This window comes from Hypanus sabinus, chromosome 10 (assembly GCF_030144855.1).
Source record: "Hypanus sabinus isolate sHypSab1 chromosome 10, sHypSab1.hap1, whole genome shotgun sequence".
NCBI lineage: Eukaryota > Metazoa > Chordata > Chondrichthyes > Myliobatiformes > Dasyatidae > Hypanus > Hypanus sabinus.
The window spans coordinates 104,099,237-104,114,459 of record NC_082715.1 but is presented as its reverse complement, the minus strand read 5'-3'; the positions used below and the strand labels follow the sequence as shown (position 1 = coordinate 104,114,459).

Here is a 15,223-nt window from a genome sequence, read left to right as displayed (position 1 = left end):
ACATCGTGGTCATCCACTGTAACCAAGGAAGACCCTAATTTGTGACGCTTGTTCGTACCACTGGACTTAGACATCTGAGGACGAGAGAATGGAAATGCCCCAGTGCAATGGCTTTTCTGCTTTAAAAAACTCTCTCACCCAGGTTTTTTCTCCGATATGATGGATAAAGGATGCTCAGGTCCATACTGACTTCAACCTGAGAGCTGTATAACAGAAGACTCTGTGATTCTTGGGGCTTTCCAAACTGTTGCAGAAAGATCAGTAGTTCAGTGAAAGATGCACTTTGATCTGCCTTAGACCTGCTGGTCCTGCAGTGAAGGGGATGTCCATAATTGAAAGCTACTGACTATCATTGGCCCTGTACACTTACAGTATTAGGTAGATATTGTCCTTAACTTCGATCTATATTATTTTTAATATTTGTCTAAAAGTGAATTAAACCATCTCCATTCTTTTCATCCTATCTTTACATGTTTTAACAGTGCGAATTTATGAAAAAACCTGACTACTAGACGACTCACAGGACTTTCCTTCTACCAATTAGTGATGTGATATCCTGTGGACTCATTTTGGAGACTCTGCAGCCCATGATCTCTATGTTTTTGTTGTTTTTTCACTATTTGCACAATTTTCCTCTTTTGCATGTTGTGTGTGATTTTTTTGTGGATTCTATATCTTTGTTTTGTGGGTGCCTGCAAGAAGATGAATCCTGAGGTTATAATTGGCATATGTACTTTAAGAATAAATTTGAACTTTGAATTTTGAGGTTTCAACTGTTAAGGATTCAAAAATTAAAGAATTAAGTGGACACAGCAGATATGAATTCAATTAGGAATCAGTCTTCAGTTCTTAATGAAATGTTTTTGTATGCACCAGCTAAATATAAAACTAAGGTATTATGTTACTTAGCCTCTCTCAAACTAGGCAATATGACTTGAGTTTTTTTGACTGAATTCAAGGAAGTTAGGAAACCAGATTGATATTGTCACTTAGCACATCAAACATGGTCACAGGCATATTTGACCTGCCAATGGTTGGGATATTCGTGTACTCAGAGTCTGGATTAACTTTGGGTCTCTGGGGTCCCTGTGCTCTCTAAGCACTGAAGCTTTGGGATTATCCTTGTGAATTAGTTTTCTCCCAGCAAAGGTGGGAGAATTCAGAAGTGTCTCCCTTTGTAGACACATAACTGAATATTGACAGGCACAGATTGTTGAAATAATTGTTGCCATTGTAACTATTGAAATTTTATGGAATCTCCTGCTGTTATTTATTTACTTAATTACTGACACAATGTGGAGTTGGCCTTTCCAGCCCTTTCAACCATACGACTCAGCCCCCTACAAACCTGATTAACCATAACCCAATCACCAGTCAATTTACAATCACCAATTAATTGACCCGTATTGGATTTTGGAGGAAACTGGAGCACCTGGAGAAAACTCACCATTCCATGGGGAGCTTGTACAGGGACTTCTTACTGAATAGAGCCTGAATTGAACTCTGAAATCTGGAACGCCTGAGCTGTAATAGCATTGTGCGAACTTCCGTGCTACTATCAGCATCCTTGCTGATGCCTGGGAACCGCTGGCTGAAGATTGCTCAAAATACAGATTCAGATTCAGTTTATTGTCATTTAAAAACCACAAATGCAATGCAGTTAAAAAATGAGATAACATTCCTCCAGAATGATATCAACAAAGCACATGACAAAACAGACTACACCAGAAAATCCACATAACGTTTGGCAATCCCCAATCCAGAGTCCGGAGAGGCTGCTGCGTATTAACATCATGCTACAATCTAGCACGTACCCCGGAAAGGAGCTCCAATTCCACCAGACAAAACAAGACCAAAAACTAAAGCTACAAGACCCACACAAAACCACATAGTTGCAACATATAGTTACAATGGTGCAAACAATACCATAATTTGATAAAAAAAACAGACCATGGGCACGGTAAAAATAGTCCAAAGATGTTAAAAGACTATAAGTTCGAAAGAAACCACCACACAGTTTCCACAAGTCTGATAGACTCATCATCCCATGCAGACGGCAGAAGGGAATACCCCCGCTATGGACTTCCACGGTGCTGGACTCAGCCTCGCAGACGTAGCACACAATGAAAGCTCCGTCAAACCCAGCCTCACAGACACAGCACACAGTGAAAGCTCCGTCAAACCCCGCCTTGCAGACGCAACGCACAGTGAAAGAGCCCCGACTTCAGCGGAATCCAAGTCCGTCGAACCTCCGAGCCTCCGACCATCCCCTCCGGCACAGCTTCTCCGAGCACCATCCTCTGCCGAGTGTATAAGACGCCTCTGCCAACGGCCACTGGCAACGTGACCCCCGAGGACTGGGGACCTGTTCTTCTCAGCAGAGACCCGGACCGCGCAGCAGCAGGAATGAAGAGGACCTTCCTGGAGATTTCCAGATGTTCCTCCGTGCTCCGTGCTCCATGCTCCCACGTCCGTTTTTTTATTAGATTAGGATTGCGCATGGCACCCCCGCTTAGCAAATAATGTATCAGCTCCGGAGTGGCCGCTGCAAGCTGTGTCGTGCCGCCATCTTGAATCACATTGCTTTCAGGAGAGTATCGAGAACCTTATGGTCATTTACAGAATCCCTGTGCAAATGGTGGAAAGAGGGTACCACCTCTCTACTACTCACAGTAGTGAGGTGGTACTCTCTGTCTGACATGCTAAGTTCTTCCAAACATAGAAACATAGAAAACAGGTGCAGGAGTGGGCCATTCAGCCCTTCGAGCCTGCACTGCCATTCAGTATGATCATGGCTGATCATCCAACTCAGAACCCTGTACCTGCTTTCTCTCCATACCCCCTGATCCCTTTAGCCACAAGGGCCATATCTAACTCCCTCTTAAATATAGCCAATGAACCAGCCTCAACTGTTTCCTGTGGCAGAGAATTCCACAGATTCACCACTCTCTGGGTGAAGAAGTTTTCTGTTTACATTCTATATCAGAAAGTGTCAGTACATTTTCAAATAACTCCACCAAAATTATATCAATTGGTATTTTGCCCATGGTTATTTATAAGAAAATTTCCTCGCTCTAACTAGCTGCCACATTTTACTGCAGATATTAAAATTAATTTGATGTGAATGAACCACATTGAGCTGCCTCCAGCAGGCTTGATAAAGTGAACTATATGTAGTTTCTTTCAGCAGATCTGTAGTTCTCCTAAATGCTTTTGTAATGAAACCAGTGTACCTTGACTTTCTTTTTTTGTATTATTTTCCAGAGATCTCACATCTTAAGCCAATGTCTTGCTAGTTCTTTCTGAAGTATTATTTCATTTCTATGTGTCCCCACAGCTGTGTGTTTCTGTATCACTCTTTCCATCCCACTGATTTCCTTGTAATATTTATTTTGTGCCAGGACAGTGCTGGTGTAGATGAGTCACTTGATTTAGGAGAATTTAGGTTTAAAGCATAAGATTTAGAATTTGTAATACTGTGTACAGAGTTACTCGTGTTTCAGAATACCATGCCTGTGTCATCAATCGAGCTCTTCTTATTTTTCACTTAAAGTCATTTAATAGCTTGTTTGTAGGAAGCATCCACATCTTGGAGATATAATGATGCAAGTTTTAATTTTTCCATGGAGGTGTTTACAAGAATATGTAAACAACCTCTTGGAAGATTCTTCAGATTTAAGACGATGCTACCGAACGTATACAGTTCTTAAAGACAAGAAATTCATAAGAACATAAGAAATAGGAGCAGGAGTAGGCCATCCGGCCCATCGAGCCTGTCCTGCCATTCAATAAGATCATGGCTGATCTGTCTGTAAACTCAGCTCCATCTACCTGCCTTTTCCCCATAACCCTTAATTCCCTTACTATGTAAAAAATCTATCCAACTGTATCTTAAATATATTTAGTGAAGAAGCCTCATCTGCTTCCCTGGGCAGAGAATTCCACAGATTCACCACTCTCTGGGAAAAACAGTTTCTCCTCATCTCCATCCTAAATCTCCTCCCCTGTATCTTGAGGCAATGTCCCCTAGTTCTAGTCTTATCGACCTATGGGAACAACTTTCCTACTATCTTATCCATCCCTTTCAAAATTTTGTATGTTTCTATAAGATCCCCTCTCATTCTTCTGAATTCCAGAGAATATAGTCCCAGGTGACTCAATCTCTCCTCACAGGTTAACCCCTTCATCTCTGGAATCAACTTGGTGACCCTCCTCTGCACTGCCTCCAAAGCCAGTATATCCTTCCTGAAGTATGGAGACCAGAACTGCACGCAGTACTCCAGGTGCAACCTCACCAGTGCCCTGTATAGTTGCAGCATGATCTCCCCTGCTCTTGAATTTAATCCCTCTAGCAATGAAGGCCAACATTCCATTTGCCACCTTAATAACCTGTTATACCTGCAAGCCAACTTTTTGCGATTCATGAACAAGCACTCCCAAGTCCCTCTGCACAACAGCATGCTGCAATCTTTCACCATTTAAATAATAATCTTCTCTTCTATTCTTCCTTCCAAAGTGGATGATCTCACATTTACCAACGTTATATTCCATCTGCCAGACCTTGGCCCACTCACTTAACCTATCTGTATCCCTCTGCAGCCTCGCCACATCCTCTGTACAATTTGCTTTTCCACTCAGTTTAGTGTCATCAGCAAATTTTGCTACACTACGCTCAGTCCCTTCTTCCAAATCATCAATGTAAATGGTAAACGGCTGCAGGCCCAGCACCGAGCCTTGCGGCACCCCACTCACCATCGACTGCCAACCGGAGAAACACCTATTTATACCAACTCTCTGCCTTCTATCCATTAACCAATCCACTATCCATGCCAATACACTTCCTCAGACTCCATGTATCCCTGTCTTATTTATAAGTCTCTTGTGCAGCACCTTATTGAACGCCTTCTGGAAGTCCAAGTATAAAACATCCACCTGTTCCCCTCTATCTACTGCACTCATTATGTCCTCAAAGAACTCCAGTAAGTTTGTCAAACAGGACCTGCCCTTTCTGAATCCATTCTGTATCTGTCTAATGGAACCACTCCTTTCTAAATGTTTTGCTATATCTTCTTTAATGACAGCTTCAAGCATTTTTCCAACTGTAGATGGTAAGCTAACTGGCCTATGTTTGTCCATCTTTTGCCTATGTCCTTTTTAAAAAAGTGGCGTGATATTTGCTGTCTTCCAATCCGACAGGACCTGCCCAGAGTCTAGAGATTTTCGATAAATGATTACCAACACGTCTACTATAACCTCCGCCAATTCCCTCAGCACCCTGGGATGCATCCCATCAGGACCAGGGGACTTAACTACCTTCACACCCTCTAGTTTGCTCATCACTATCTCTTTAGTGACAGTGATTTTATCGAGGTCCTCACCTCCCATTTCGTCCATAACATCATTCTGTGGCATATTAGATGTGTCCTTGATCTTGAAGACCGACACAAAATAGTCGTTCAATGCCTCAGCCATTTCCTTATAACCCAATATCAATTTCCCTTCTCGTCTTCCAAGGGACCTACATTAACTTTAGCCACTGTCTTCCACTTTATATATTTATAAAAACTTTTGCTGTTTTTATATTTTGTGCTAATTTACTTTCATACTCTATCTTCCCTTTCCTTATTTCTTGTTTAGTTGTTCTTTGTTGCTTTTTAAAGTTCTCCCAATCCTCCAGTCTCCCACTACTCTTTGCGACTTTGTACACATGAGCTTTTAACTTGATACTATCTTTTATTTCCTTAGTTATCCAAGGCTGGATCTCCCCACACTTACTGTCCTTGCTTTTGACCGGAATATACTTTTGTTGAGCACTGTGAAAAATCTCTTTGAAAGTATTCCACTGTTCCTCAACTGTCCTACCAAATAGCCTGTGCTCCCAATCCTCATTAGCCAACTCCTCCCTCATCCTGTTGTAGTCTCCTTTATTCAAGGATAATACACTAGTTTAGATCTAACTATTTCATTCTCCACGTGTATGCGAAATTCAATCATACTATGATCTCTCTTTCCAAAAGGATCCCTGACTACAAGATCATTAATCTTACCTGTCTCATTGCACAGGATTCGATCTAAGACAGCATTTTCCCTTGTAGGTTCACTAACATACTGCTCAAGAAAGCCATCACAGCTGTATTCTGTGAAGTCGTCCTCAAGACTTCCTTGACCAAAATGATTCACCCAATCTATGCGGAAGTTAAAATTCCCCATGACAACTGCAGTTCTGTTTTTACAAGCCTCAGCTATTTCTTGGTTAATCGCCTCTGCCATTGCAATATTTTTATTAGGTGGCCTATAGACAAGACCAACCAGTGACTTTTTCCCTTTACTATTCTTAATCTTTACCCAGATGGACTCAACATTCTGCTCTGTAGATCTTATGTCGTCTCTCACAATCGTCCTGATCTCATTCTTAATCAAGACCGCCACCACACCTCCTTTGCCTTCCAGCCTATCTTTCTGTATTACCTGATACCCTTGGATGTTTAATTCCCAGTCATCTCCGCCTTGCAACTAGGTTTCTGTAATGGCCACTAAATCATATGCCTTGTTACTGATCTGTGCCACAAGTTCACTAACCTTGTTTCTAATACTACAGGCATTTAGATAAAGTGCCCTTATACTCATCGTCCTTTTAGAATCTAATGACCTTTGCGATTTTTGCTTTTTACTTTTACGCACTCTACTCTTTTCTCTTCACCAAATCTAGCTTTGGTCTCTGCATCACTTCCCTCTTCTTTTCTGTGTGGGTTCCCATCTCCCTGCCATATTAGTTTAAAATTTTGATTAAAGTATTACTAATAACACCTTTTCTGAAACAAATTGTGGTAAATTCATGTAGAGGTGAGTGAAGGTGAAACAAATTCGAGCAATGAACCGTGCTGGAATGTGGCAGAATCGACACAGATGGAGTGAGCCACCCAGAGAGGAGAACTCGAGACAGAGGAGTTCTAATGCCTGTATAATCGGCCCGGTCGCAAGGTTGGATCTTTCTGCGCCGGACTGATTTGGAGAAGTCAAGAGCAGTTCTGGGCTGGGTGGCAGAATCTGGGCCTGGAGTGAGTCACTGGGCAGTATGGTCTAGGCCAGGGGTCGGCAAGCTTTACCACTGAAAGAGCCATTTGGACCTGTTTCCTACAGAAAAGAAAACACTGGGAGCCACAAAACCCGTTTGACATTTAAAATGAAATAACACTGCATACAACGTTTTTTTGCCTTTATGCTATGTATAAACAAACTATAATGTGTTGCATTTATGAAATCGATGAACTCCTGCAGAGAAAACGAAATTACATTACTGCATGCAACAAAAACATTTTGAACTCCGAAAAAAAGACGTTGGGTTGAAGGTTACTTTTAAGTAACATACTCAATGTCTATTTGAGTCCTTCTTGTATTTATGAAAAACGCCAAACTTAAATTATCCACCAGCAGCAAACCAAAAATAACGTCAGCCAGCTGTCAACCTGAAAAATAAAAGGACTATTTTACTGAACAATGAAAAAATATGAATATACGTAAAATAATAGGCAATTAAAATATTTATCATACTTGGTTAATGGGATTTCTGCTCCTGGACCTCAGCGTACAGTGTCTGCACATCAGGGCTGTATGACATCACCTTCATCTTTACACAGGATCGCAAGCTGTCATCTGTGAGGCGTGCACGATATTTGTTTTTAATAAAGTTCATGTTGGAGAACACCTGTTCACATACATATGTGGATCCAAAGATGGACAGGACTCCAAGCGCATACTTTTTAATGTTTACATAAATGTTGGGGATAGCATTCCATGTTTCGAACACAAGTTTGTCCGGTTTACGGAGGTTTTCAATATCACTCCATTTGTGATTCTGAGCAAGAACGGCCTTCTGACGGGCAACATCTTCAAGGTCTGCTGTCAAGCGTCTAAACTTGGACACCCATGTGTCTTTGTCGGCTATGTTGGCCAGTTCCATCTCAAGATCAGGTTGACTCACTCCTGCCAATGCAGTCGTATTCAGTAGGGAAGGATCGATGCTTAAGGGAGTGACCGGGAAGGATAATGTGTTTTTTTCCTCTCTGAACTCACAGAAGCGTTTCCCAAACGATGTTTGCTTTGCGATGATTGCAGAATGTAAATACTCCGAGTTTATCATGTCGTGAGCTTGTTTGAACTCTCTCAAATTGGGGAAGCGAGACAATGTGCCTTTCTGTAAATCTCTGGCAAGCACTGTCAACTTGCGCTCGAATGCCAAAACATCCTCCAACATGTGCAGGGCTGTACGTCCTTTCCCCTGAAGAGCTGTTTTCAGTGTGCTCAGGTGCGCTGTCATGTCTACCATGAAGTGTAGCTTTTCCAGCCACTCTGGCTGTTCCAGCTCAGGAAAGGTGAGCCCTTTGCTGCCCAGGAAAGTTTTCACTTCTTCCAGACACGCGACAAAGCGTTTCAGCACCTCCCCTCTTGACAGCCCCCAGACTTTGTTGTGCAGCAGGAGATCAGAATATGCGCTTTCCAGCTCGTCCAGTAACAAACGGAATTGACAGTGATTTAAACTTTTAGCCATTATTTTATTGACAATCTGAATGACAACATCCATTACTTCTGTGCATTCCGGAGGAAATGTTTGAGCACACAGTGCCTCTTGGTGCAAGATGCAGTGAAAAGTCAGCAGCTTTCTGTCCAGCGACTTCTGCAGTAAAGCCACAAATCCCTTGTGCGCTCCTGTCATACTTGGTGCCCCATCAGTAGCTACAGACACCAGGTGGGTGATCTTTAATCCTTTGGCTCTTAAACAATTCAAGACAGCCTCACATATGTCCTCTTTCCTCTTTGGCCTTTTAGAGGTATCAACTCAATCATTTCTTCCTGTGGCCCGGCAGAGTTTACATACGGGCAGAACAGCGCTATTTGTTCAATATCACCTTTGTCTTTAGACTCGTCACAGGCAATTGAGTAGGCCACAGCTGAACTGATGTCTTTAATTTGCTGGCTTGTGAAGTCTTCTGCCATTTTTATGGTTCTGTCTTTGACAGTCTTTGCAGAGAGGGGCATATCCCTGATTTTCTGCACAATTTCACTCTTGTTTTTAAAGTCCGTGAATAGATGTTCTGAAATCTTAATGAAAGATTATTTTATATATTCACCATCTGTAAACTGCTTCCCGTGCCTGACTATTTCCTGAGCGGCAACAAAACTAGCATATGTAGTTGATTTTCCAGACTTCATCCACTTCTTGATGAAATGATTTTTGCTCCAATCAACCTTCCGCATCAGTTCCGAAACGGCTTTTTTTCTCTCATCTCCATCCGGATATTTTTGAGCAAAGGCTGCGTGTTTATTCTGGAAATGTCTTGCGACTTTTGACTTTTTGTTGTTTGCTAGCTTCTCATTGCATATTAAGCATACCGGTAAACCAGTCTCATCAGCAGTGAAAGCAAATGAATCTGCCCACGTATCATTAAACGTTCTGTTTTCTTCAGTCACTTTTCTTTTTTTAGAATTCTCCGTAGTTAGCTTACCTTGGATCGAAAGATTAAAGAAATCGCGCACTGGCGGGTGTCAGGCATTGACAGTGGTGACGTATATTAATAGCGACAAAAAGCACATTTTATTTAGATTGGACAAGATCACCATAATCTTCAAAGTTAGAATTACATTTCAGAAACTAACAAACTAACATAAAATACATTTTAATTAAATACTCATCATTTATTTTCCAAAGCCACAGGGAGCCGCATCACATTGATGAAAGAGTTGCATGCGGCTCTGGAGCTGCGGGTTGCCGACCCCTGGTCTAGGCCCATGCATTTCACTGCGGCACAGCCTGGTTTCTAGCACAGATAGATTGGAAAGTCATCGTTTGCTCTTCCGTGATGTTCACTCCTCTCTCTATGGCACTGAGCCTATGAAGACTGCTCTGGCTGCTCTGCTCCATGCCCGCTAATATGATGAACTGAGAACGAGGCTTTGGGCCTGCTTAGGACCGCTCCGGGGTTCGGATCTAAGAACTCACATTAGTTTGGAGTGTTCTTTCTCGCTTCTGTTGTTTGCATGATCTGTGTTTTTCTCCCCCTTTCTCTGCGCATCAGATATTGTCTTTATTTTTATTTTTTTAAATTGGGTTCTTTCGGGTTTCTTGCTTTGTGGCTGCTTGTAAGCAAACAGATCTCAAGGTTGTATAATTTTTCAACATTTTAAGCAAGATTAGTGACAATAAATATACTTTGAAACTTAGAAAGAATGGGCTAAAAAGTTATGATCTACAAAATGTTGGATGGCATTGGTGAGAAATGAAATAGAATTATATTTTTTAAAATTTTCATTGTTGGTAGTTCTCCTAGATCTTGGTTCAATTCTCTATTCCAATTACCGCTGTAGAAATTTAGCTAGTATCATAGAAATAATATTGAATGCTCTTGATGGCTTTATGGCTTTAAGCAAAGAGCCCATGTGTGGGCTCTTGATGAGGTTCTTACAGGCTTGGAAGTGCAAGAAAGTTGAAGATGAGCATCCAAGAGCCATAAACTATACACAACTAAGTTTGTGTAAAGGGAAAAGAGTAAAGCAGAATAATTGAAGTAATGAAAAGGCATAAGGAGACAAGTGTACCAAATTCCGCAAGCTGGTGGGGAAAGAGAGATGAAAAAGAAAATTATTTTTTGTAGAACTGTTTGCTTGGGACATTGGGTACCATCTGCTCACTTTCCAATCAGACAAAGGCAAAAAAACATATAGGTACAAAATGAGATCAAAACTGAATAACAAGACCCTTGAGAGCTGGTAGATGATCGATCAGGTGCAAGGTTAAATGGCTGTTGTAGATAGAGTGGCATGCAAAAGTTTGGGCACCCCTGGTCAAAATTTCTGTTACTGTGAATAGCTAAGCGAGTAAAAAAATGACAGGATTTCTAAAAGGCATAAAGATGAAACATTCTTTTCAACATTTTAAGCAAGATTAGTGTATTATTTTTGTTCTGTACAATTTTAGAGTGGAAAAAAAGGAAAGAAGCACCATGCAAAAGTTTGGACATCCCAATAGATTTGAGCTCTCAGATAACTTTTACCAAGGTCTCAGACCTTAATTAGCTTGTTAGGGATATGGCTTGTTCACAGTCATTGTTAGGAAAGGCCAGGTGATGCAAATTTCAAAGCTTTATAAATATCCTGACCCCTCAAGCCTTGTCCCAATAATCAGTGGCCGTGGGCTCCTCTAAGCAGCTGCCTAGCACTCTGAAAATTAAAATGCAGTATGACACTCGCCAGAAGTCCACTGACCAGTCATTGAGGAGGGCCAGGCTACGGAAACCGATCATGCAGGCTGTGGCTCTGAAATGGATTGAAACAGGGGTCACTTTTGTGAAGCTAACCAGGCAGCTCAGGAACAAGGTAACCTGATAAAGCACTTGAAGATCGGAAGGGGAAGAATTGATTGTCCACTGCCGTTTGACAATTGGATAATCCAAGCAGAAAACTGACCCAGCCCACCTGAATATAATATTTGTAGAGTTGGAGCTGTTGTATAATTAAGAGGCACAGTGTAGGCCAAGTTGATGGTTTTAACTTGATGATGCCGAAGGTATTCTGTGGATGAAGGTAGGTGTGTCTTAGACATTGCACCTGTCAAAAAAAAACAATGGCAACCACTGAACGAATGACCTGAATCCTGAAAGTTGGATCAGAATGTTTGATAATGTGTTTATGACTGATAAGGAAGAGGGAGTAGACTACTCTGTGTCCTCTCTCACCATTTGGAAAAACATGAATCTTTAGGTCAAGGAATAAGAGCTGTTAGGAAAGATGGATTCCAGTGTAGAGTGGATGAGATCTAGCTGAATTCATCTGAATGCCAGGATAAGAAAGAGCTGACTGTTAGTTGTACTACCACTTGCCAGGGATGGTGGAGGGAGTGGGTTGCACACAGGTTCTCAGCCAGCTCTGTAACTGGGCAGGTGAGAGGGTAACCTTCAAAGACCCAAGCCTGTTCCTCCCATGATCGGGAAAAGAATAGCCAGCACTTGTCATAGAGGAAAGAGGAAGTGAGAGCTTTAGTTGGAGACATGAGGTAGTCATGGGTTGCACCTGAAACTGAGGGGAACAAGTATCCTGGCTGGGAGGCTTGCTAATGCTACTCAGGAGAGTTTAAACCAGTTCTGCAGGGGACTGGGAACCAGAGCACCAGGTCAGTAAGGGAAGGATAAGACCGGAAGGTAGCTGCCAGGGGAAGTATTGAAAGGCAAAATCAAAATAACAGGTATGTTGGGACGGATAATTTGAAGTGTGTGTATTTTAATGCTAGGAGTATTTTGGGTAAGTGTGATGAACTTAGAGCGTGGATCAGTGCATGGAACTGTGAACCGTAGCCATTACTGAAACATGGTTGAGAGAGGAGCAGGAATGTGTGATTAATGTATCAGGCTTCTGAAGGTTTAGAAAAGATGGAGGAGGCATTGCACTGTTAATCAAGGACAATATCATAGCTGCACTCGAGGGGACAATGGAGGGGTCAGAATGGTTGGAACTCAGGAATAGGAAGGGTGCAATCACACTGATGGGATTGAACACAGACCCGTCAATAGCCACCAGGACATTGAGGAACAGATATAAAATCAGATTAAGGAAATGTTGCTCTCATGGGGAATTCAACTTCCCTAATATAAACTGGAACCTTCTTAGTATTGATGGGGCTGAATTTAGGGCTTTGATGGGGTTTAGATGGGGTGGAATTTATTAAGTGCATCCAGGAAAGTTTCTTAAATCAATATGTGGACAGTCCAATGAGAGGAGGGGCTCACCGGACCTGATGTTGGCTCTTAAGCCTGGGTGAGCAGTAAGGGAACAGTGATCACAACTCCTTAACATTCAGGATAGCTACGGATAAGGATAGGTATGGTCCTTACGGGGACGTTTTAAAATGGAGTAGGACAAATTACGAGGGCGTTAGGCAGAAACTAAGATAAGTTCATTGGAACATCTTTTTTTCTGGCAAGTCCACATAAGACATGTGGTGGGTGTTTAAAGTTCAATTGTAGAGAGTACAGGAAAGGTATGTTCCTGTTAGAAGGAAGGACAAGGATGGAAAGATAAGAGAACCTTGGACGTCCAGAGAGGTGATGAATTTAGTCAAGAAATAAAAAGGAAAGGTACGTAAAGTTTCAGAAATTAGGATCAAACAAGCACATGAGGTGTATAAAGAAACAGGAAAAGAACTAATGAAAGGAATTATGAAAGCCCAAGGTTCTTGGCAAGTAGAATTAAGGTGAATCCCAAGGCATTATAGATATACCAAGAGCAGGAGGGTAACTGGGGAGTGGATGGGGCCATTCAAGAATTAAGGGGGGGAAACATCTGCTTGAATGCAGAGAATGTGACTGAGGTACTTGAGGAGTACTTTGCTTCAGTAGTTAGTGAAGAAAAGGATATGGGGGACAGGGAGATCATTGTTGAGTGTATAAATGTTGGAGTGTTTGGAGGTCAAGGAGCAGTGACTGTTAGGCCTCCTAATGAGCTTTAAAGTGGATAATTCCCCAGTGTCTGATGGGATTTACCCCAGGATATTGAAGGAGGCAAGAGACAAGATTGCTGGGGCGTTGACCATTATTTTTGTGTCCTCTCCAAGCAAGGCAAGGTCCCAGAGGACTGGTGATTGGCTAATGTTGTACCTCTTTTTAAAAAGGGAACAAGGGAAACTCCTGAGAACCATGCACTGGTGAGACTCACGTCAGTTGTAGGGAATTGCTGGAGAAAATTCTTAAGGATAGGATATATGAGCATTTGGAAACCCATGGCCTAATCAGGGAAAGCCAGCATGGCTTTGTGTGGAGCTGGATGTGTCTTACCAACGATTGAGTTTTTTGACAAAGTGACGAGATTGGTAAGGGTAGAGCTGTGGTTGTTATCTACAAGGATTTTAGTAAGGTGTTTGTCGAAGTCCCCCATGGGAGTCTAATCCAGAAGGTTAAGATGACTGGGTCCGTGGTGAATTGGCTGTTTGGATCCAGAACTGACTTGCCCTTAGAAGACAGAGGGTAGAGGTTGAAGGGACTCATTCAACCGGGAGGTCCGTCGATGTTTCAGGCTGAGACCCTTCATTGGGGCTGCATTCCACCAGCATTTTGTGTGTGTTGCTTGAATTTCCAGCATCTGCAGATTTCCACGGGTCTGTAATTAGGGGTGATTTGTAGGGATCTGCTGTTGTGATGTATATAAATGACATGGATGAATATGTAGATGGGGTGTGGGGGGTTAGGATACCAAGATTGATGGATTTGTGGATGGTGTAGAAGACTGGCAAAGCATACAGCTCAATATAGACCAGTTGCAGATATGGACAGAGAAATGGCAGATGGCGTTTAACCCAGATAAGTGTGAGGTGTTGCACCTCAGTAGGGAAAATGCAAGGAGATGGTACACTGTTAAGGGCAAAATCCTTATCAGTGTTGCTGAGCAGAGAGATTTCAGGATCCAGATTCATAGCTCCTTGAAAGTGGCTACACAGGTCAGTAGGGTGGTTAAGAAGGCTTTTGGAATGCTTGCTCTTATTAGTCGAGGCATTGAGTTCAGAAGTCAAGAGGTTATGTTGCAACTTTATCATACTCTGGTTAGGCCTGGAGTATTGCATACAGTTCTGGTCACCCCACTGTAGGAAGAACATTGAGGCTTTGGAGAGGGTGCAGGAGAAATTTACCAGGATGCTGCCTGGTTTAGAGGGCATGTGCTGTCATGAGAGGCTGGATAAACTTGGGTTGTTTTCTGTGGAGCTGTGGGGGTTGAAGGGAGAGCTGATAGACTTTTATAAGATTATGAGAGGCATAGATATAAAAGTAGTTGGGGAGTATCTGTTTTCCAGGGTTGAAATGTCTAATACCCGAGGACAAGCATTAAAGGTGAAAGGGGGTAGGTTCAAAGAGGATGTGAGGGGTAAGTTCTTTACTCAGAGCGTGGTGGATGCCTGGAGTGCATTGCCTGTATGGTGGTAGAGGCACATACATTAGAGACGATTAGATAGGACGTAGGAAGATGGAGGGATATGGACGTTGTGTCAGTAGGAGGGATTAGTATTTGGGTGTTTTTGATTTAATTTTTTTTGCTGGTTTGGCACAACACTGTGGGGTCAAAGTCCTTTCCTTTGCTTTACTGTTGTCTGTTCAATGTTCGAATGCTGCAACCTCTGTGTGTTTTGTCCAGTTTTGGGTCATCTGCAGGAGGAAAATATCACCTCCTGAAGCAAAGAGAAAAAGGA

General features: G+C 42.2%; 1 protein-coding gene across 12 annotated transcripts in view; it reads right to left on the bottom strand.

Moving 5' to 3' along the window:
- Nucleotides 1-15,223, bottom strand: part of LOC132400922 (general transcription factor II-I repeat domain-containing protein 2A-like) — a 78,755-nt gene that overhangs the window by 33,559 nt on the left and 29,973 nt on the right. For 6 of the 12 annotated variants that reach the window (XM_059982468.1, XM_059982469.1, XM_059982463.1 and 3 more), the window contains one exon: nt 7,233-15,202. The exons of 5 other annotated variants lie outside the window; for them this stretch is intronic. In XM_059982468.1, the coding sequence (XP_059838451.1) occupies nt 7,556-8,713 (1,158 nt within the window). In that variant the 5' untranslated portion in view covers nt 8,714-15,202 and the 3' untranslated portion in view covers nt 7,233-7,555. Of the gene's footprint in view, nt 1-7,232; nt 15,203-15,223 lie in introns of those variants that run through there. One more of the 12 variants, XM_059982466.1, reaches the window with a different exon arrangement.